General features: G+C 40.2%; 1 protein-coding gene across 3 annotated transcripts in view; it reads left to right on the forward strand.

Moving 5' to 3' along the window:
* The window catches only part of NBAS (NBAS subunit of NRZ tethering complex), a gene marked incomplete at its 5' end in the record, with an annotated part of 354,840 nt that overhangs the window by 34,803 nt on the left and 298,241 nt on the right, over positions 1-21,796 (forward strand). For all 3 annotated transcript variants that reach the window (XM_079721535.1, XM_079721536.1, XM_079721537.1), the window contains 3 exons: positions 985-1,083; positions 14,335-14,473; positions 20,914-20,985. In XM_079721535.1, coding sequence (XP_079577661.1) covers positions 985-1,083; positions 14,335-14,473; positions 20,914-20,985 — 310 coding nt within the window. The remainder of the gene's footprint in view (positions 1-984; positions 1,084-14,334; positions 14,474-20,913; positions 20,986-21,796) is intronic.

Raw genomic sequence — 21,796 nt, forward strand, 5'->3', positions numbered from 1 at the left:
AGTATTTCATTGTATGAATATCTCATTTGTCTTAGTTTGGGTTGCTGTAACAGAATACCATAAACTGGGTGGCTTATCAACAACAGAAATTTATTTCTGATGGTTCTGGAAGCTGGAAGTCTGAGATCAGGGTGCCAGCATGGTCAGGTTCTGGTGAGAGCCCTCTTCTGGGTTGCAGACTGCCGACTTCTCCTTGAATCCTCACATGGTGGAAAGAGAGCTAGTTAGCTCTCCAGCCTCTTCTTATAAGGACACTAATCGCATTCATGAGGGTTCCTTTCTTTTGCCCTACCTAATAGATCCCAAAGACTCCTCCTCCAAGTACCATCACATTGGCATTACGGTCTTGTATGAATTTGGGGGTATACAGACATTCAATCTATGGGCGTCACAAACCTTCAGTCCATAACACTCATGATTTGTTTATCCATTCTTCTATTGATGGACCTCTGAGTTTCTGGTTTCATGAATAAGGCTGCTATGACTAATCTTGTACAAGTCTTTTTTTAAAAAATATTTATTTATTTATTTGGCTATGCTGGGTCTTAGTTGCAACACATGGGATCTTCATTGCCGCATGTGGGATCTTCTTTGAGGCATGCAGGATTTAGTTCCCTGACCAGGGATCGAACCCCGGGCCCCCTGCATTGGGAGCACAGAGTCTTAACTGCTGGACCACCAGGGAAGTCCCTGTACAAGTCTTTATGGATATATGCTTTCATTTCTGTTGGGTCAATATCTTTGAGTGGAATTGCTGAGTCATAGGGTAGATAGTTTGGTTTTATAAGAAATTGCCAGAGCTTTTTCAAAGTGGTTATATCATTCATATTCCTGCTAATAATTTATCAGAGTTCTGGTAGTTTTATATCCTCAGCAGTATTTGGTGGTGTCTATCTTTTTAATTTTAAACATTTTAATGGGTATTTAGTGGTATCTCACTGTGGTTTAATGGTATTTATTTCTTATTTACCTTCTTGAATGTAGTGTTGGAACAAATCAGAGCTATCAAGAGAGTCACTGTTTCAGCTTCAGTAGTCATTATCCTCATGGAATCAACACAGCTATTTACCATCCGGGGCACAGGTAAGCAAATGTTTGCTCTCATATTTGGTGGAGTATTAGGTGGATGTAGAAGTCTTGGCACAGTTTCAGAGAGAAGAAGTCCATTCTGATTTTTATTTTGGTTTCTTTATTTCCTCCCCTTGTGTATAGTTATCCTAATGTCCGTAATATTGTTGCAGTCATCTTCTTTTTTTTTTTTTAATTTATTATTTTTGGCTGTGTTGGGTCTTTGTTGCTGCATGCGGGCTTTCTCTAGTTGCGGCGAGCAGGGGCTACTCTTCGTTGTGGTTCGCAGGCTTCTCATTGTGGTGGCTTCTCTTGTTGTGGAACACGGGCTCTAGGCATGTGGGCTTCAGTAGTTGCAGCACGCGGGCTCAGTAGTTGCGGCACATGGGCTCAGTAGTTGTGGCTCGCAGGCTCTAGAGCACAGGCTCAGTAGTTGTGGCGCCCGGGCTTAGTTGCTGCACGGCATGTGGGATCTTCCCGGACCAGGGCTTGAACCCGTGTCCCCTGCATTGGCAGGCAGATTCTTAACCACTGCGCCACCAGGGAAGTCCCTCAGCATTTTAAATATGAGTCCTTTACACTCATGGGATAAAGGAGGTATTCCAAATAAATAACTAGTACTTAGTGGGGGGATCAAAAATGTTTTTCGTGTGAATGAGCTCTCAGGAGGCGTGATGATGACTCCACTGGCACAAAATGGAAGGAAAACAGTCTTGGGCATAGAATGGGACGGGGTGCAGTAGAGTATGCATAGGGGGCCACGATCTCTTCTTCATACATCACCCCTGTCTAGGGAAATGTCCATCGGTCCCACAAATGTTTAAATTATATCTTGTGGAGGAGATAGTGTTGAGAGTGCCCTACTTAAAGGTTCAGCCAAGGGCATAGGTAAATTTTGTTCTCCTCTTATAAGGTGTAAGATCCATCTAGACCTGTGAGATGCTTTTGGAAGCTAATCAGTGGGCCTTTATAGCCATTACATTGCCATAAAATTGCCCATATTTCTCTCTGGTTCCTAAGGTCATATATATTCTGTGAGAATCAGGGCAGTGATGTGTAAATGATACACTCTGTTGACAGCTGGAGGAGCAGTTGGGTATAAATTACATGAGGAAGTTTTTCATAAGCCCTATAGCTAGATAAGATTAATAATTTCATGAAGGATTGCTTCTAGAAAAGGAATGAGTACTGCAGTCCCGATCCTTGTAAATTATCTTCCACTGCAGTGAGAGAGTGTGTTCAGCCTTTGATAACGTAGGGGCTGTTGACATTTGAGAGATTAGTGCACAGCCTTGTAGCTGGAAGTATGAATGTCAGTAATCGAGTGTATTAACTTATATTAAGGAGCTTTTCATGTTGCCTTTAGAATTCTCATTCCTCCACTGTGAGAAAATTCTTCTTTTCTTGAGTTCAGGTTGGGTTTTTGAAGAGAAATGAAGAGGTGCTGTTGTCTGCACAGAAAGCTGCATTGTCTTGGCGGATGTGAAAGTCCTTAGGTGTGAATTAAGGGACTCGCTGAGCTTCACAGACTGATTTTTCTTTTTTTTTTTTTCCCACAGACATTTGTTTCTGGGGAGGCAGGGAAGTGGAGAGTCTTGGCCATATCCTGTGATCTGCTTTTATCCAGGATATGTTACAGATAGGTAGACACGTGTGACTCAGAAATATCTTGGTCCTTAGCAGCCTCCACCTGGCTGTCTTTTAAGAAGACAGTCGTCTTTATTAGTTTGACTTTTTTTTTGCCAACCACGGAGAAAAATTGAATTATTTGGCAATCAGCTTTAATCCATCAGTCAGTCCTCTCTTTGGAGATTCTTTGATAGGAGGGGCTAGTTCTCATTATGTTACAGTTACATTTAAATGGGCCTTTGTAGGCCTTAATAAAGTTTTTAATCTCTTCAGCTGGTAAATCAACCAACCTCCCTCCCTCCCTCTCGCTCTCTCTCCATTCACCCCCCTACCGAGTTGTTTTGGTTGTAGTTTAACCTGATAACTTTATATGTCAGTGAATTTCATTAATCTTAAGCAAGATATTTTGTACTTGGGTTATATGTTTTCCCCCCCTGATTTTAAGGACTACTCCATAATCCCTCTGCAAAATTTATGGAAGTGCGATTTTAAGAAGTAACTTGGGCCAGATTGAATTTCTTCTTATACTTGGAGTGATGCTAGCTGTTGTGGATCTCTCTTAGGAGTAGAGAGTTGAAAGAAGACTATTGAGTTATCTTAGGTTATTTTATAGGAATTAAGGAATGATGCTTAATTTTGTTTTTTTAAAATTTTTATTGGAGTATAGTTGCTTTACAGTGTGTTAGTTTCTACTGTACAGCAAAGTGAATCAGCTATACGTATACAAATATCCCCTCTTCTTTGGATTTCCTTCCCATTTAGGTCACCACAGAGCACTGAGTAGAGTTCTCTGTGCTATACAGTAGGTTCTCATTAGTTATCTGTCTTATACATAGTATCAATAGTTATATATGTCAATCTCAATCTCCCAATTCATCCCACCCCCGCCTTCCCCCTTGGTATCCATACATTTGTTCTCTATGTCTGTGTCTCTATTTCTGCTTTGTAAATAAGATCATCTATACCAATTTTTTCAGATTCCACATATATGCTATTAATTTTGTTTTATAAACAATTAGAAAATTAAAGAAAATATATTTGTGATATGATAGAATGTGTACTGGATTAGGAGACAGGAAATCTGTGCTACTTATTAGCTCTGTAACCTCACGTCGTCATTCTTTTTGGACCACATTTTGCTGCACTGCATTGGGCACAGCCAGTAGATGGTGATTTTAGCAAGCTGCTCAAGTACCAAGGACATCTAGTATAGACTACTAGGTAGCATTTAACAGAGCAAAATTGTGGCAGGGAGTTTGGTAGCAGGCATTATGGAAGTTCATTGTCGGGGACAGCTGGCAGGCAACAGTTAGCAGGATTCAGTGGGGGGAGGTAGGGTTCAAAGACAAGACTTAGTTTCCTGAGAGAACAAGTTTGAGAAAGACTTCAAAAATTAAACTATTGGTATTGAAACAGAAGGTGAGAATTTGGTTTCAGAACCTGGACTGTTCTGAAATCAGGATTCAAAGTAGACATGGAATGGATCAGACAGAGGGATGCTGAACATATTATATTGTGCTTTTGCAGTGAAGTTGCCTAAATCCATCGTAATGATGGGGAGGGAATTAAGTTTTTAGATGATGATCATTGTCATCAGCTGTGGAGTGAGGGATGGCAACAGGGGCAGAGACATTCAAGAAATCCCAGATGAACAGAATTTTTAATATTGAACTAGTAAGATTTTTGTAGCAAAGAATATTTAAGATCAAATTAGAATGAATTAAAATTGGGAACATTTCTGTGATCCCAAGAGAAGAACGGCTTCTAGCTGTGAAGGTAGTAGGTAACAGTTTTTGAGCCCTTACTTTGCCAGGCATGGTCTTAAGTACTTTTAATTTGGGGGCATGTAATTTTTTTCTTCTTTCTTTCTTTCCTTCTTTCCTTTTTCCTTTCTTTCCTTTCTTTCCTTTTCTTTTCCCCCTTCCTTGCTGGTTGTATGCCACAAGCCCATTGGTCATTGGACAGGGAACGTACAAGAGTTTCTTGCTGTATTATTTCAAATTCATTTCCTTGGCTTTAAGGAGCTTTAAGCCACTAGATGGCAGATTTTTGTCAACAATTACTAGACTGAAGACCCTTCTGAATAAACTAGTTATAACTCTTCTTGTCATCAATTTGTAGGGTCACCTTTAGCTCTCCCAGGGCATCCAGATCACGTCCGGTGTGATGCGTGGGGCACACATTCCGTCCCTCCCTTTCTTTCCTCGGATGGGCCTGGCCACCCTCTTCTCACTGCCTCCTGCTCTGCCCTGGCCTCTGCCTTTACTCCTGCTCATGTAATTCACTCCTTGTGTTTTTTGGCTCCATCGCTCACAGTTTATTTTTCTTGTCTGATACCTGCATTCCTGCTTTGAATTTGAGACTCTTAGAATGTCAGAGCTGGCAAAGAGTGTCATCCATCATGTAGCTCAGCCCGTTCATTTCTCAGGTGGGAGAACTGAAGCCTGGAGAGGTTAAGCCAAGGACGACGGGGGCCTCTGGGTCGGATTTATCTTCGTGCCCCTGCAGTTCTGGGCACATAGTGTGCGGATAGATGTTTCCTGAATGAAACAGCTGTGGTAAACGCTTTGAAGGATACAGACACGGTCTCTGTGTCTGAATGGCTTAACGTTTAGTGCTGGAGGCATGATTTAAGTAACTGTTACCGTTTTGAAGGTAACAGGTGATAATATGCTCGGGAAGCGAGCAGGGTAAACCATTCTGTACTGTTAAGGACCCTTCGAACTTTCTACCCTGCTACCCATGCTCGCCTTTCACAGGCTGGGCGCACTCACTGCGTTTCTCACCATCCTCCCAGCACACCGTTTACAGACTCGTCTCTGTGCTCCTGTACGTCGTGTTCTCTTGGCAGAGCAGGCTCTTTACCTGATCCCTTTATCTGTTTGGGAAGTTGTTGAAAGGAGAACACTTGCTCTGGTGTTACCCTGTGAAGCCTTCCTTGACTTCTTCCTCCACACACTTAATTGGTCCTTAAGGCTCTTTTTGTGCCGAACTCAAGGGTCCCTGCAACAGTGGTCTGGGTTGGCTTGTCCTTCCCCTGGAGTGGACAGTGCTCGTTGTTGCTCTCATGTATGAATATGTGTCCACAGCCATCTGAGAAAGGAGGGTGCCCCCGGGTCTCACCTCATGGTTGGTACTAATGCACTGGGTGAGCTAAACACGACTCTACAAATTGATTCTGAGAACTAGAAGTGGTTTATTAAGCAAGCTCTTTATTTGTCTTGCACATTCCTGATTGCTTAGCACGTGGTTTGCATTTATAAATTTTGATGGGATGAAGGAAACTAATACTACAGTTACTCTGTTGCAAAGGTATTTGAACCTGATACACCTGATTCCTAGACCCATGATTTTCGTATTATCCACAAAATTTTGAGGTTGAAGATTATTGGGAAAGTTCTTTCTCCCACTCTCGTGTTTTTTTTTTTTTTTTTTTGCGGTAGGCGGGCCTCTCACTGTTGTGGCCTCTCCCCCTGCGGAGCACAGGCTCCGGAGCACAGGCTCAGTGGCCATGGCTCACGGGCCCAGCCGCTCCGCGGCATGTGGGATCTTCCCAGACCGGGGCACGAACCCGTGTCCCCTGCATCGGCAGGCGGACTCCCAACCACTGCGCCACCAGGGAAGCCCTCACTCTCGTGTTTTTGTTAACGAGTAGTTTAAACTCCTACACATCGAGGGCTTTAGTCTTCAGAATTTAATATGTACTATAGAAATTCCATATTGCTTTACGTCTTTATAGAATAATTTAAAAATAATCACTTGCTTCAAAATGTGATTCCTGAAGTAAGTGCATAAGAGCCAAATACTGTATATTTAAGGAGGTTTTGCTCACCACTGCATGTAAATATTTCTGGGTGGAGGAGCTTACTGCAACAGAAAATAACATTAATGATATAGGTTATTTTCTGCAGTATTGTCTGCGGTTTTAATTTTTGCAAAAATCTAGTTATCCTTTCAGTAGTAAATCACAGAATGCTTAAGATGTAACTATAAACATATAAACAGCTTCAAAATGTCACAGAGCAAATGATATGCTAATTTCATTTTCAGTATTTGACTAGACTTGTGGGTTGATGCTAAGCGTTACAGCCAGTTTACTGAATTTTTTTTCTCTTGGACTTCATTAACTGGAAGAAATTTATGTACATAATTTGGGATACTGTATCTTGATTTTCCTCTTTTTAAGTTAGAAGCAGAGAGAATAGTACAGGGAATGATTTAATGAACCTAAGTACCTACTACCCAGCATTAACGAATATTGAGATTATATTTTTTACTTAAGGTGTGTGTGTATGTATGTGTATAGTTATACCCAGATATATAAATAAAAGAGAGACAATAGTACAGACAAAATTTCCTACTTCCATTCCTCTGTCTCACTTTCCCTTTCTAGAGGCAGCCTGCTCTCATGGTTTTAGTGTGCGACCTTCCAATATGTACTTTTATATTTGTTCTTTTTACACTATATGTTTCCCTGAACAGTTTAATGAATTTATTTATCCCTTTTAAACATTTAAAAGATTTCTAATTTTTCTGCATTATAAATAGTGCTACATGAGGTATTCTTTTACCAAGAGATAAATATACCTGTGTAAGAATTTCTCTAGAGTTGTCTTAGAACTCAATTTGGGGTATTTTTTGGGAAGGGGTGCATTTTTTAGATATTGTCATATCATTCTCCAAAATGATTACTACAGTCTTACCAATAGTTTTATGAGAGTTACTGTGTCTCTAAGCATAGAGGGTGGCTGGCATAAATCTTTGTTGCTTTGATCTGCATTACTGGCTTTGTGTTTCTCTTCTTGTGACTTGCTTATTCTTTGTCCGTTTTTCTTTTGGGCTGGTTGTGGGAGATCTTTATGGATTCTGTCTGCTAAAACATATACTCTGTTAGTTTTATGTTTTATAAGTAACTTTTCCTGGTGTGTGCCTTGTCTTTGCACTTTATGGAGAGGAATTTTAGATTTTAATATGGTCAAATTTGAAGGAGAACATCCTAATGACACTAGGGTAGGAAAGTTTTTGACAGGTCAGGATGCACAAAGCACAAGCCATCAAGGGAAAGGTAATCAGTGTGAATGGAGTTGGCTCTTTTTAGAACTCTGCTCTCCCATGTGAATTTTATATTGTCTAGTTCCATTACATCAGCTTGTTCAGTTCCATAAGAAATTCTGTTGGGATTTTATTTGAAATTTCTTTCAGTTTATAGAGTAAGAAGAATTGGCATCTTTAAGGTATTGAGAGTTTGTCAAAGAACATGGTGTATAACTCTGTGTCCTTCAGGAACATTTTGAAATTTTCTCCCTGATGTTTTCCTTTACGAGATTCTCGCCTTAGCGTTGTCTGCCGCCCTCTTTTTTTTTTTTTTTGTGGTATGCGGGCCTCTCACCGCTGTGGCCTCTCCCGTTGCAGAGCACAGGCTCCGGACGCACAGGCTTAGTGGCCATGGCTCACGGGCCCAGCCGCTCTGCGGCACGTGGGATCTTCCCGGACAGGGGCACGAACCCGTGTCCCCTGCATCGGTAGGCGGACTCTCAACCACTGCGCCACCAGGGAAGCCCACTGCTGCCCTCTTTATCACTGTGACTCCCCACCCCTGTTCCCAGGACCCTGTTCTTCTCCCTGCCTCATCTTCTCATATCTTACTGCTGAAACCTAGCAAGGATGAGGACGGGCAGGGGGAAGAGGGGGCTCTGTAACATGTTTCTCTCTGTGCTACTTCAGGAGAAAGTTGGAGCTTTAAATGCACTCACTCACTCAGGAGACATTTATTGCATATGTGGTGCTGGGCCTCGGACCTCCCTCATTTCCATTGACTGTTTTCAGTTTAGTTACATGGTGTCACTTCACTTTGGCTAGAGTTGCCCAGGAAGCCTGTTCTAACACCGTGATCATGATGAAGAAGGTTTATTTACTAGGCCAGGCATCACTGCCAACCTGCTTTTGTTTTCCTAAATCACTTGTAGCTGAGCCCTGGTCAACACTGAGTCCTGTGAATCAATAAAGTAATGGACCAAATTAACATCTTGAAGTGGGATTGATACCCCTTGGCACGTATAACTGAAGATAACCCTTCAGTAGATGTGGACTGGGTTATCTCCATATATGGCTATTATCTTCGCACCACTTAATTCTAGGCTCTCAGCTGTTCTTTCTTTTTATGTGCCCTTAATGAGCGAGTGAGCTTTCTGAATGCAGGGAGCAGACCTTGTTCATCTCTGTATACTCAGTGCCCTGCACGTTGCCTGGCACAGAATAGCTGTTGGTTACCCGTTTTGTGAACATGTTGATGAACGCATCTCAGTACCCCCTCCCTTTAAACACAAGTAAGCACACACATGCCTCTCTGTGTGGGTGAACACATGCACGGTCTTGGAGCTGGAGCATCAGTGCCCCAAAGCTGCCATAGCATCTGGTGGGAGCAATACACGATTAGTTCTATCATTCTGCCTTCCTGCCACTTACTCTTCAGTCTGGCATGAATGGAGGAAAGGCTGTTTGGAAGCAGTTACTGAATCTCTTTTATTTTTATTTATCTTTTAATACATCTTTATTAGAGGATAATTGCTTCACAATACTGTGTTAGTTTCTGTTGTACAACAAAGTGAATCAGCCATATGCATACATATATCCCCATATCCCTCCTTCTTGAGTATCCCTCCCACTCTCCCTATCCCACCCCTCTAGGTGGACACAAGGCACTGAGCTGATCTCCCTGTACTATGCGGCTGCTTCCCACTAGCTATCTATTTTACATTCCGTAGTGTGTATATGTCCATGCTACTCTCACTTTGCCCCAGCTTCCCCCTCCCTGCCCCGTGTCCTCAAGTCCATTCTCTATGTCTGTGTCTTTATTCCTGCCCTGCCACTAGGTTCATCAAGTACCAGTTTTTTTTTGTTTTTTTGTTTTTTTTAGATTCCATATATATGTGTTAGCATTCAGTACTTGTTTTTCTCTTTCTGACTTCACTCTGTATGACAGACTCTAGGTCCATCCACCTCACTACAAATAACTCAATTTCATTTCTTTCTATGGCTGAGTAATATTCCATTGTATATATGTGTCACATCTTCTTTAACCATTCGTGTGTTGATGAACTTTTAGGTTGCTTCCATGTCCTGGCTATTGTAAATACTGCTGCAGTGAACATTGTGGTACACGTCTCTTTGAATTATGGTTTTCTTAGGGTGTATGCCCAGTAGTGGGATTGCTGGATCTCAAAAAACTAAAAATAGAATCTCTTTTATTTTTTTTGCGGTACGCAGGCCTCTCACTGTTCTGGCCTCTCCCGTTGTGAAGCACAGGTTCCGGATGGGCAGGCTTAGCAGCCATGGCTCATGGGCCCAGCCGCTCTGCAGCATGTGGGATCTTCCCGGACCAGGGCACGAACCCGTGTCCCCTGCATCGGCAGGCAGACTCTGAACCACTGTGCCACCAGGGAAGCCTGAATCTCTTTTTATTTTTAATCGAGCTTATCTTGTTGTAACCAATTTGATCTATTTACGGCCATGTTTATCAGAATTCATAGGGAGGAAGTGTCTTCTAGTATCAAGAGCAGGAGATAAGAAATCTGAAATCTCAGTTAGCTCTCCTTCCATAGTCAGGCAACATAAAGTTTTATACATATATTTTAAAATCTGAAAATTAAATATGACATCTGTCCTCTCCATGACATAGTAGTGCAAACTAAATGGTAATGCTCAACCCCTTGAGAAAAGAATTATATGGTTACTATAAAAAATATATTTATTTATACATGGTCAATGTTGTGCACTGAGTAGAGAAAAATTATTTCATTATCAGGATCTGCTTTATCCTGGCCCTTTAGAGATTTGTTGAATTCTCAAATAGTGTTTTATTTTTATTATAACAATAGGCTACTGGTTTTTAAAGATATGTTTTATGAGAATCACATGTTTCCCGTTTGAAAAAGTACTGTGACTATATTCAGAAATGTAGATATTCAGAATTACCTGTTTTGTTTCTATTTATTCAGAGGAGTTTTTCCTAACAAACTGACTTTTGAAAAAAAAGTTCCTTATGGAAAATTTGAAGCATGTTCACAGAATATACTGACTCCCTTGTACCTGCCATTCAGTTTAACAGTCGACTGTGGCCAGCCTCATCTCATCTATGGCCTCAGCCGAGCCTCCACCCTCCTGTGCCTAGAATATCATGAAGTAAATTCTGAACAGCGTAGTATTTCATCTGAATATTTCAGTGTGTATTTCTAAACAATAAGGACTCTAAAAAAATATAGGGCTTCCCTGGTGGCGCAGTGGTTGAGAGTCCGCCTGCCGATGCAGGGGACACGGGTTCGTGCCCCGGTCCGGGAAGATCCCACATGCCGCGGAGCGGCTGGGCCCGTGAGCCATGGCCGCTGAGCCTGCGCGTCCGGAGCCTGTGCTCCGCAATGGGAGAGGCCACAACAGTGAGAGGTCCGCATACCGCAAAAAAAAAAAACCCAAAACATAAACATGAAACCATTGTCATATACAAAGATAATTAACAATAATTTGTCCATATCTTCAAATATCCAAACTGTGTTCTCTTTTAATTCATTGATCTGCTCTCCATTCTCTCCTCCGCTCTCAGTCTTACAGAGAGAGAGAGAGAGAGAGAGAGAGAGAGAGTGAGTGTGTGTGTGTGTGTGTTCGGAAGAAGCCAGGTCATTTATTCTGTAGTTTTCTACTGTGTAGACTTTTTAGATTTCCCATTGTTTATTTTTATTTATTTATTTATTTATTTTTAACATCTTTATTGGAGTATAATTGCTTTACAATGTTGTGTTAGTTTCTGCCGTATAATAATAACGTGAATCAGCCATATGCATACGTATATCCCCATATCCCCTCCCTCTTGGCGTCTCCCTCCCACCCTCCCTATCCCACCCCTCCAGGTCGTCACAGAGCACTGAGCTGATCTCCCTGTGCTATGCAGCTGCTTCCCACTAGCTATCTGTTTTACATTTAGATTTCCCATTGTTTAGATTGCATCTTTGAAGTGTTGTTTGAAGTATTTTTCTTTTTTCAACTGTATTTTTTTCAAATTGGTAGTTAGAGCCAGAGGAATGATATGATTTTATCTGCATTAGGTCTACTTATTTTTTTGGAATTGTTTTGGTGTAAAAATCATTTGAGCAGAATGGTTGCTATAGGCGAGTAATACTCATACTCCTACCTTGACTTTGGACCAAAATCTCTTTTGCCCTGGTGAACAGGGTTAATTACGTGTTAGCTCTGAGGACTGGAGGAGCGTAGAAATAGCCCAGCGGGTTGCTTCAAGCATCTTCTCAAAGTTTGTTGCTTATGATTTGCTGTGATGGAAGCTTGTTAGACTATATATATAAAAGCAGTAGGAAAAAGGCTTTGATTGAAGGCTCAAGTTGTGTTTGCGAATAAAGCACATTTACATTACTTTATGAATTTTGAGACTTTGAGTTGGGCTAAGCTCTATGGCTAAACCTAGAAGGGTTTTATGCAGTTTTGAAAGTTTTACATCTGAGAGTATATGTAGAGATGAGATTTTTAAAAATTATTATTGTTGGTTTTTTTAATTGTTGTTAGCTTAGTTCAGAATAGGAACTAACATGGTGTTGTAGGTCACTTGTGCTTCAAAAACAGACTGACAGAAAAAGAGATCATTATGCTGTATACCTTAAGCTTATACAGTGCTGTATGTCAGTTATATCTCATTAAGAGTGAAGAAAAAAAAGAAAGGAAGGTGGTCAAATGAGAAGAGGGCAGTTGGTGGAATTAGAGACTGACAGGCTATCTGAATTCCGGGGCTGGGAAATAACAAGATGTGTGTTAGTTTTCTGTGGTTACTCTAACAGATTACCACAAATTTAGGGGCTTAAAATAAATTTATGTTACATTTCTGGAGGTGAGAAGTCTGCAATGGGTCTCACTGAACTAAGATCAAGGTGTCAGCAGGGCTGTGTCCTCGCTGGAGGCTCAGGGGGACAATCTGTCTTGTTACGTTTGCCAGCTTCTAGAGCAGCCCAGCTTCCTTGGCCCCTTCTATCCTCACACCAGCAGTGACTGGGCGAATGTTTTTCTCACGTCACATCGCTGTGACACTGACTCTCCTGCTTCCCTCTTGTGCTTTTAAGGACTTTTGTGGTTATTTGGGTCACCTGGAAAATCCAGGATAATCTCCCCGTTTTAAGGTCATTTGCTTAGCAACCTTAAATCCACGTGATGCAACACGTTCACAGGTTCTAGAGGTTAAGACATGGGCATCTTTGGGGGCCATTATTCTGCTTGCCCCACAAGGTAAGCAGAATTAACAGAGGACAGGTGTTGCTTTCTGCACTAACATGTAGAGCTCTGTCTGACTGCCCTTGTGCGTACCCTTCTACTGATGGTCTCAGTGGGCTATATTGAGTAACTCATGGTGTTACCTCATGAGGTACTTAGAATTATAGAAAATTTAAGAGTTATCATTGGTTAACATAACGATAAAACCAAGTCAGTCTTTTGATATGCCAACTCTGAGGAGTCTTAGGAAGTGTCATTTCCTTCCTCCTTTTGATTTCTATGCAGAAACTAAAATTTTTAAAGTTTTGATTTATCTATGAGCATGGTCTAGAAAAAGATAAGCACTAATTTGTTGTGTGAGGAAGTGCATCCTTTTTTTGACACAGTGGGGGCCTGGTGATGGTAGATATCAGGTACGTTTTGATGTAAAGGGAGCCTGATGTTGTTTTCTGTCATTTGGGATAGTGGTAGATTGTGTAGGGGGGAGCGTTGTGTGGACATGGCCAGAGAAACCTGTTCTTTTTCTTAAGCAGCAGGGAGTTTCCTGCCTGTAGGGAGGGCCTTTTTAAAAAATTGAGACATTAAGAAGGATGTGGCTTCTCTCTTCTGTTACTCCATTGCCTTATTGTTATTGGGGACAACAAGTGTTTTCCTTTAATATATCAGAAGTTTTACTTTCAAACATTTTTCTTTTTTCTATAGGTGATTATGATGTCTTACACGTTCCCTGCCAGATTTACTAAACATGGCTTAACTTTAAAAATCATGACTGTTGGGTTCCATTATTAATCAGCTTAGTTTGTGTAGTGGTCACATAGTCTTTTAACTTTTAGTACTTGTTAGACTGCTTGTCCTGTTGGTAACTGGCCTCTAATTGCAATGAAGTATAACAAACAGAAAAGTGAACCAGTCATAATATACAGTCTTATTTCAGTATAGTTATTAGTGTCCCATCCACAGCAATCCCAGCTGTCATTTCTTTCTAGCATCTGTAATTGTGCCCTCATTGCTTCCGATGCACTGCTGTAACTAGTACATATGTGTCTATGTGAGGTGACGTATCTGTTTATTAAAGTTTATTGGTGTTGATATAGTTCCTTAGATATTCAGTGGCCAACCTGAAAACATTTTTTTTCTCATTTCTAAGTTCTCATCTGAGTTTCAGATGTTTGAATGTGTAAATGAAGGTGAAATTCTACTTGAAAACCCATCTGGTTTTCTATTGGTTGTTTCCTCTAAAATATTTACCTTCTAGGATTAGTATATACTAATTTTATTTCAGTTTTCCTTGTGAAGGTTTCTGCTCTCTTTGTTTTGATGTTGTCTTGTTCCTATTTGTAATTTATCAATTCTTTTTATCTTTCTCTTTTTTAGACTTTTACTGGTCGGTGGATGTGAAACTGCTGAAGTGGGCCTACCAAAAGCTGCTAGCTGTGGACTCTCTGCCTGGAGAGTTCTTTCAGGATCACCTTATTATAAGCCAGTTACTCATGGTGGAGACAGGGTCACTGCAGTAAGTCTTCCTTGTGGTATTTCACTTTGCTAATAGGTCTTAGATAAGCCCTTTGTAAGATATGGAGAAGGAAACAATTTGCCTTAAATGAAGAAAGTAACCTAATGCAAGTGAAATTTTAGGACTTCTTTCAAATATCAAATTTATCTAAAGCATGTTTTATTTAACTTGGGTCTCATTTTTAGTAATAATATTTGCAGATATCAGAAAAACAACCTAAGCGTAATCCCATTACTTGCGTTTGCTTATTTAGACATTAACATTTATTAAGTCCCTTTCGATGTGCCGGCTGCTGTTCTGAGTGCTGTTACGTGTAGTAGCTCATTTAATTCTCAGTAACCCTTTGAGGTAGGTATTGTTAGTAGCTCCAGTCTGTTGATGAGGAAAGTGAGATTTAGCTGGGTCACCCCACTAGCGAGTGGCAGAATGGGGGTACAGACGCTGGCATGAGTTCCCCTGTTCAAGTTCTTAACTGCCTTCCTTCTTCCATTTTGTTCCAGATTGATCAGTACTGTTCATCCAACCATTCATTTATCCATTCTTTAATTGAGTTTCTCTTTTCTGTCCGTCACTCCTTTATGCTGTAATAGTCAGTATAGGCTAGGCTCTGTTGTGATAATAAAAACAGCCACATAAACAAACAAATGAAAAATCCTGACATTTCTGTGGGTTACCCCATGAAAGTGTTCCTTATTTGTGGCAAAGCCTGCTGTTGATATCATGACTACCCTAAACAGCTTGTTCCAAGTGATGACTAAAGGATATGTGGAGGCTGGTGACCTCCTGAGGGCCCACTGTCTCAGTTTATGGCCTTAGGAGGGGGAGGAGAGGACTAAAAGGTGGGACTTTTTAACCATCTTACACCAGAACTGGCATCACTTCTGCTTACAGTTCATTTACTGAAACTCATCATGTGGCCCCTCCTACCTTCAAGGGGCCTGGGAAGTAGCTTTCTGTGTGTCCAGAAAGGCAAGAAAAACTAGATATTAGTGAATATTAATTGTTTCTACCATATTGGCCCCTCTGTGATAACATATATCTTGGCTTTTTTTATATAAACTGTATGATCGTAATTACGTACCCTGTGCTTAGCCTGAAATCTGGTGGGCACTCAGATACAGTATTTTTCTAATGAGGGAAGAAACCAAGAAATTAAGGTGAAACATGGTGTAAGTGAACGTGCTATGCTAGTTGTTCCTATGAATGTATTTGTTCCATTATTTCTGCCTCCAAATGTATTGACTTCAAAATAATCCTGTAAAACAATGGTTAAACGTTTTCATGTTGAAGAACTAGTGAAGAAGTACTTCTGAAAAGAAATCTTTAGCAATCATAGTCAGCTTCCGTTAATTATTTTCTTTAGTTTTTAGCATATGCTGAAATATGTGATTGTGAAGTTAACCCAACAAAGTAGTAGGGTTTTTTTTTTTTTTTTAAATTAGGTCAACTTACTGGTTCAATATGGCACCAGACCTTAAAACAGTTTATATTCGTACGTCGGTTTATACAGTACTGTGTCGTGTGCTCTTCCATTCACGGTCCCTCTACTCACTCTAGCACCCATTTATTCTCTCTGCAGGATCCTGTAAGGAGTCCAGTTTGAGTGTTATTAGCCACATTTCACAGATGAGGAGCCTAAGGCCCTGGGAGATCCTCACAACTAAAAATAGGGCAGCAGGGGTGGAACCGGATTTTGTATCTCCTGTTTAGCACTCTCCTCACTCCCCATGTGAAATTACATACATCTCATTGGCATTGTCAAATTTATGCTGTGATGATTATCCCATAATTTATTTTTTTAAAGAGAGTGAGTTAGCAGTTGGACATGTTATTTCATATTTGTTATAATTTAGTCATGTTCCTCTCTCCGATGTCACACCCAGCTTGTCATTTTATATGTGAAATGTATCAGGGCAGATCCTGAAAAGAGTTTGAACAATGTTATCTCTTGACTCTGTCTGAGTGTGATGTCTGCAGCTTATTTTTTAATTTTTTAATTTTATTTTTGGCTGCGCCACGTGGCTTGCGGGATCTTAGTTCCCCAACCAGTGATTGAACCCGCGCCCTCAGCAGTGAAAGCACCGAGTACTAACCACTGGACCGCCAGGGAAGTCCCTGTAGCTTATTTTCAAATGGTTCAGTCAAAAAACAATTTAAAAAAAAGTATACATACACACAGATAAAGCAAATGTGGCTAAATGTTAATAATTGGTGAACTCAGGTAAAAGGTATACTGGTATTGTATAATCATTTCAACTTTTCAGTAGCTAGGAAATTTGTCAAAATTAAAGGTTGAGGGAAAAAAAGAAAGAATTGGTAAGTATGGAGGATATAAGGCGAGAGAAAGTAGGCAAACTGTGAAGGGCCATTTCAATATGGTGTAATCAAGTAATTTGTGACAGAGTCTGGGACAGGGGAAGGCACGGAGGACTGTCACGTACTATGAAACCTTTTTCCACCGTGGCTTCTTTAAATTCTCTGTGTTTCACTTTGCTCCTTACTGAAGTATGGGAATCTGCTCTGCTAGGTATGGTCCTTCCCTCTCTGGCCTGAAGCTTCAATATTGGAGTCTCTTAAAAGAAAATTGCTTGTGCAGTGACAAAATAAGTGGGGGGAAGTACTGAATTGCAAATTGAGTGCTCCGCCGTATGATAAACTTCTTGAAATGCTGCAAGTGTACTTTAATTATGTTAGTGCCTTTTTAATGTGTCTTGCAGCTAAACTCACAATCATTCTGTGTAGCCTTCCCCTACCTCAAAGTAATTTGAAACTGTAAGATTAGTTCCTCTTGTCAGGTGGCAGATATTGTTTGCATTGAACCTCTTATTGTTTGTTTAAGGCTGCTATTGTTTTTGGGTGGATATCGACCGAAAAATGCTGCTGACACATATATTCTCATCTCTCACAAGGCTGCTGGGTTGTAAAAGAGGCTATGCAAAATTCCATATATGCCTTGAGCCAAGTTTCCAAATTAATGTCAGTGTCATCTAGAGGAGATAGTTTTATTTATTCATTTGTTCAATATCGAATCACTGATGCAGGTATCAGAACATACAGATAGCAGCCCTCAAGGGGTTTACTGTACTGGAGGTACAGCTGTGCCCACAAATAAGGGCAAGAAGCTATAGCAGATACCAGGAGAGAGTTCAGTCACTGGGGGGAAGGAAGGAGCCCGGCTCAGGAGTCAGAAGGTTGGGATTGGAATTCTAGCTCAGCACTTACCACTGGTGTCTTAAGGCTCTTGCCAGGATCAAATGAGGTAATATATGTGAAGGCCGTTGATAAACAATAAAATGTTCTACAGTGTTAATTATTATCTATTTGTATTATTAAGGTGGAAATTTTGGAAAAAATGTATAAAAAATGAACAAAACTGACTTTTTTGTTATTGATGCTGCTTCCTTTTCAGTATAGAATGTTGTTCTGGAAAGAACACAGGGTTTTTGAAATCCTGTTTCCCTGAGAAAACAGAAGTAATCAGAATATTTTCATAAGATCCTACCATCTGCCTACATATGCGCCTAATTTCCGTACCTTTTCTCTTATTATTACAGATGAGCTGTACTTGCACCAGCCAAGGCCAGCTCCTCCATTTGTCCACTGGATCTCACACTTGCTAATTGAAGGATGTTTATCCAAATCATGAATCTTGCTGCCCATTAGGTTTATCAGCAAACAACATGCATTTATTTTTCCCATTGTAAAAACTCTTTAGTTTTAGGGGACTTAGAACCTACTAAATCCTGCTACCAGCCCATTTGTTCCTTTCCTTCAGCATGTTCAAGAGTCATCTATACTTGATCCATTTCCAACTTTCCTTTTCTCTCTTGAATTCACTTGAATGGGGCTTTATCTCCATGATTTCACTGAAACTGTCTTACTGACGTTATCAGTGCCCTCCAGTATTTTACCAGTTTATCAGTTTATTGGTATTCTTTAATTCCTATTAATTGCCTATACAACAATCAGTTAGTTGGTTTTATTTTCCTCTTCTCCTTTTTCCTCCCTTTTCTAGTTGCATTATTTCTATTTTGTCAAAACACACAATATTTATACGATAGTTTCAACCCTCATCGTCATGTTTCTTTAGTCTTAGATGTTCATTTATGTATTTTAAAATGTTCACTGTCCCTTTGTTTAAAGTTTACCCAGTCACCTCTTGGTTGGATGAAATTATCCTCTAATAGATGTTTCTCGAGAAGGGCTCACAGATGAAGAGTTCCTTAAGTTCTTGTGTGTCAGAATTGTTTTTCATAGCCTGGACATTTGAAGGAAAACTTATCTGGATGTAAAATCTTTGGTTTACCTGTTCTTTCATTGAACTTTACAAAAACACAGCACTATTGTTGCTTTGCTTTTATGTGGAATTTGAAAAGTTGATGCAAGTCAACTTTTCTTCTCTTTGTATGTTACTTGCCCATTTTGTTTGGAGGCCTTGAGGAGTTCCTTTATCTTTGAAATCTAGTATCCTTCCTGGAATATTTCTTGGAGTTGATTTTTCTGGGTTAATTTTCCCAGGTACCTGTTCACTCTTTCAATATATAGATTCAGGTCTTTTTTCATTTCTGGAAAGTTTTCTTGGACTATAATTTTTGGCTGTGGTTTTAGATTGACCTTAGTCCCCTTTGATAGCTTGTCGCATCTGTCCTCGACCCTGCAGTGTTTTTTCAGTCTGCTTTTGCTCACCACAAGCCTGTGTTGGCCTGGGTCACGGTGGGTGGGAGCGTGGGGATGGCAAGAGCAGTGGAGATGACACACTGGAGTTGGGTGGTTTTTCTCTTTCTGCTTACAATGATTTTTTTTTTTTTTTGGCGGTACGCGGGACTCTCACTGCTGTGGCCTCTCCCGTTGCGGAGCACAGGCTCCGGACGCACAGGCTCAGCGGCCATGGCTCACGGGCCCAGCCGCTCCGCGGCATGTGGGATCTTCCCGGACCGGGGCACGAACCCGCGTCCCCTGCATCGGCAGGCGGACTCTCAACCACTGCGCCACCAGGGAAGCCCTGCTTACAATGATTTTGAAGTTTGAGTTATCCTTGATCTTCAGGTTCAGTGAGGGTGTGGTGGTTTTCATGCAGATTTATTTTTCTCTTCTTGTATTTTCTTGTTTTTGGAGGAAATGTGGAGCTAGGCCGTCAGTAATATCTTCAGCTGCTCAGCAGTTCTGGTAGGAACGATTTTAACCTCAGCTTAAGAATACCGCCCCCCGCCCCCGCCCTTTGCCTTTTTCTTTTAAATTAAGGTAAAGTTCATATAACATAAAATGGACCATTAAATATTTTAAAGTGTACAGTTCAGTGGCATTTAGTACATTCACAGTGTTGTGCAACTGTCACCACTATCTAGGTCCAAGACATTTTCGTCACCCCAAAGGGAAACACCAAACCCATTAAACAGTCACTCCCATTTGTTCCCTCACCTCAGCTCCTGGCAGTCACTGGTCTGCTTTCTGTTTCTATGGATTTACCTGTTTTGAAAATCTCATATGAATGGAATCATACAATATGAGACTTTTGTATCTGGCTTCTCTCTTATCAACACATTTTTGAGGTTCATCCAAATGTTAGTGTGCATCAGTACTTCATCCTTTTTATGACTGAATAATATTGCGTTGTATGGATATACTGCCTTTTGTTTATCCATTCGTTAGTTAGTGGACATTTGAGTTGTTTCTATATTTTGGCTATTATGAATAATGTTGCCATGAACATTTGTGTGTACAGGTATTTGTTTGGACACCTGTTTTCAGTTCTTTTGGGTATATACTTAGGATGGAATTTCTGGGTCATATGGTAATTCCGTTTAACTTTTGAAGAACCACCAGACTGTTTTCCACAGTGGCTGTACCATTTTATGTTCCTGCCAGCAATGTACCAGTGTTCCAAATTCTCTACAACTTCAACAATGCTTATATTCCATTTCTAAAAAATTATACACATCTCTCCCTCTTGCTTTAAGTATATTTCTTAAAGCTAGAGACAAAAATAGTCTTGTTTTATTATTTCAAATACTTGTTTCTCAGTGATTTTTTTCTGGTGTTTTTCAAGTATGGGATCAATTTCTTCATGAATGAAATTTCTGTTGGGAGTATTGACCTTCTCCATAGTGATGCTAGGATAAAATGGTAACCTGGGCCCGCCTCATTTGAGAAGAGCCACTCATTAGATTCTAATTTGCATAGATTGTACTAGACTTGTTACGTATGTATTTAAAAATACATTTGATTATCGGTACATTTTGTAAGATTTGTCACTTGTTGGATTTTTTTCCCCAAACAAAAACAAAATCTCACCAAGATTTCTGATACTTATTCATGATTTTCTTAACCATTTCTTAGAATACTAGATATGCTGTAGTTTTCATTTCATGATGAAAGGCCTTTAAACAATGAGGAAGCCTTCCATTGATCTTTTTTTTTTATGATGTGTGTCTATTTTGTAGGTACCAAAGACCCTGGGATTATTAAGGATGTTAAGTGGTGGCAAGTTTTACAGTCGCCAGGGGCAAGAACAGGTAATACAAACTGGTTTAACCTTACAAAACACTTTCGCCAGGGTCCCCTTAAGAACAGAGTTGAATGAATCTTGAATATTATAGATTTTCATCTGAATTTGCTCTTAATTATACATTACAGGGGTGTATGCATTAATAAGAATTCATGGAACTGTTGACTGAAGATTTGTGCATTTTACTATATATATCATTCTTATCTCAGTAAAGAAAATTAGAAAAAAAAATTAAAGAATGAATCTAGTCCTCTTGGATCTGGGGATATAGCCCAAAGTAGTCTCCTGGAATCATTATATATCTTTGAAGTTTCTTATTTTATCTTGTGAATTTTTGTATCCTTGTCCATAACATATCCCTTACGTTTGTTGGTTTTAGAATAAAAAAAGATTCCTTCCTAAATCTGAGATTATTGATGTTTCAGGAGGATGAGCCACATTGATCCTGGGCTTAACTGGTTTGTTCTTCCATAGGAGAAACATGGATCCATCTCAGAGATGCTTGGCAGTTTCATCCTGAATATACCCATATGCTTTGGCGCTCTCTCTGAGGGAGATGCTTATAGTCATTCCCTCTACATGGCTCTCACAAGAGTCTTGACGTACATGGGGCTTCAGATCATACTCCTTCCTGTTTTGGGGGGAACCAAACAATTTAATTTTCGTTCCTTCAAGTTCTTAACTAAGGGAAATTGTAAGAAATATGGAAATTGTAAGAAATATAACATGTATTCTCTTGCTGCATTTGTATTTAATATATTTAAAATTTTGAGTTCTAGTTATTTCTGTGCCCTTGACTTCAACTAATTCATGTCTTC

Source organism: Hyperoodon ampullatus (genome assembly GCF_949752795.1).
Source record: "Hyperoodon ampullatus genome assembly, chromosome: 15".
Lineage (NCBI taxonomy): Eukaryota > Metazoa > Chordata > Mammalia > Artiodactyla > Ziphiidae > Hyperoodon > Hyperoodon ampullatus.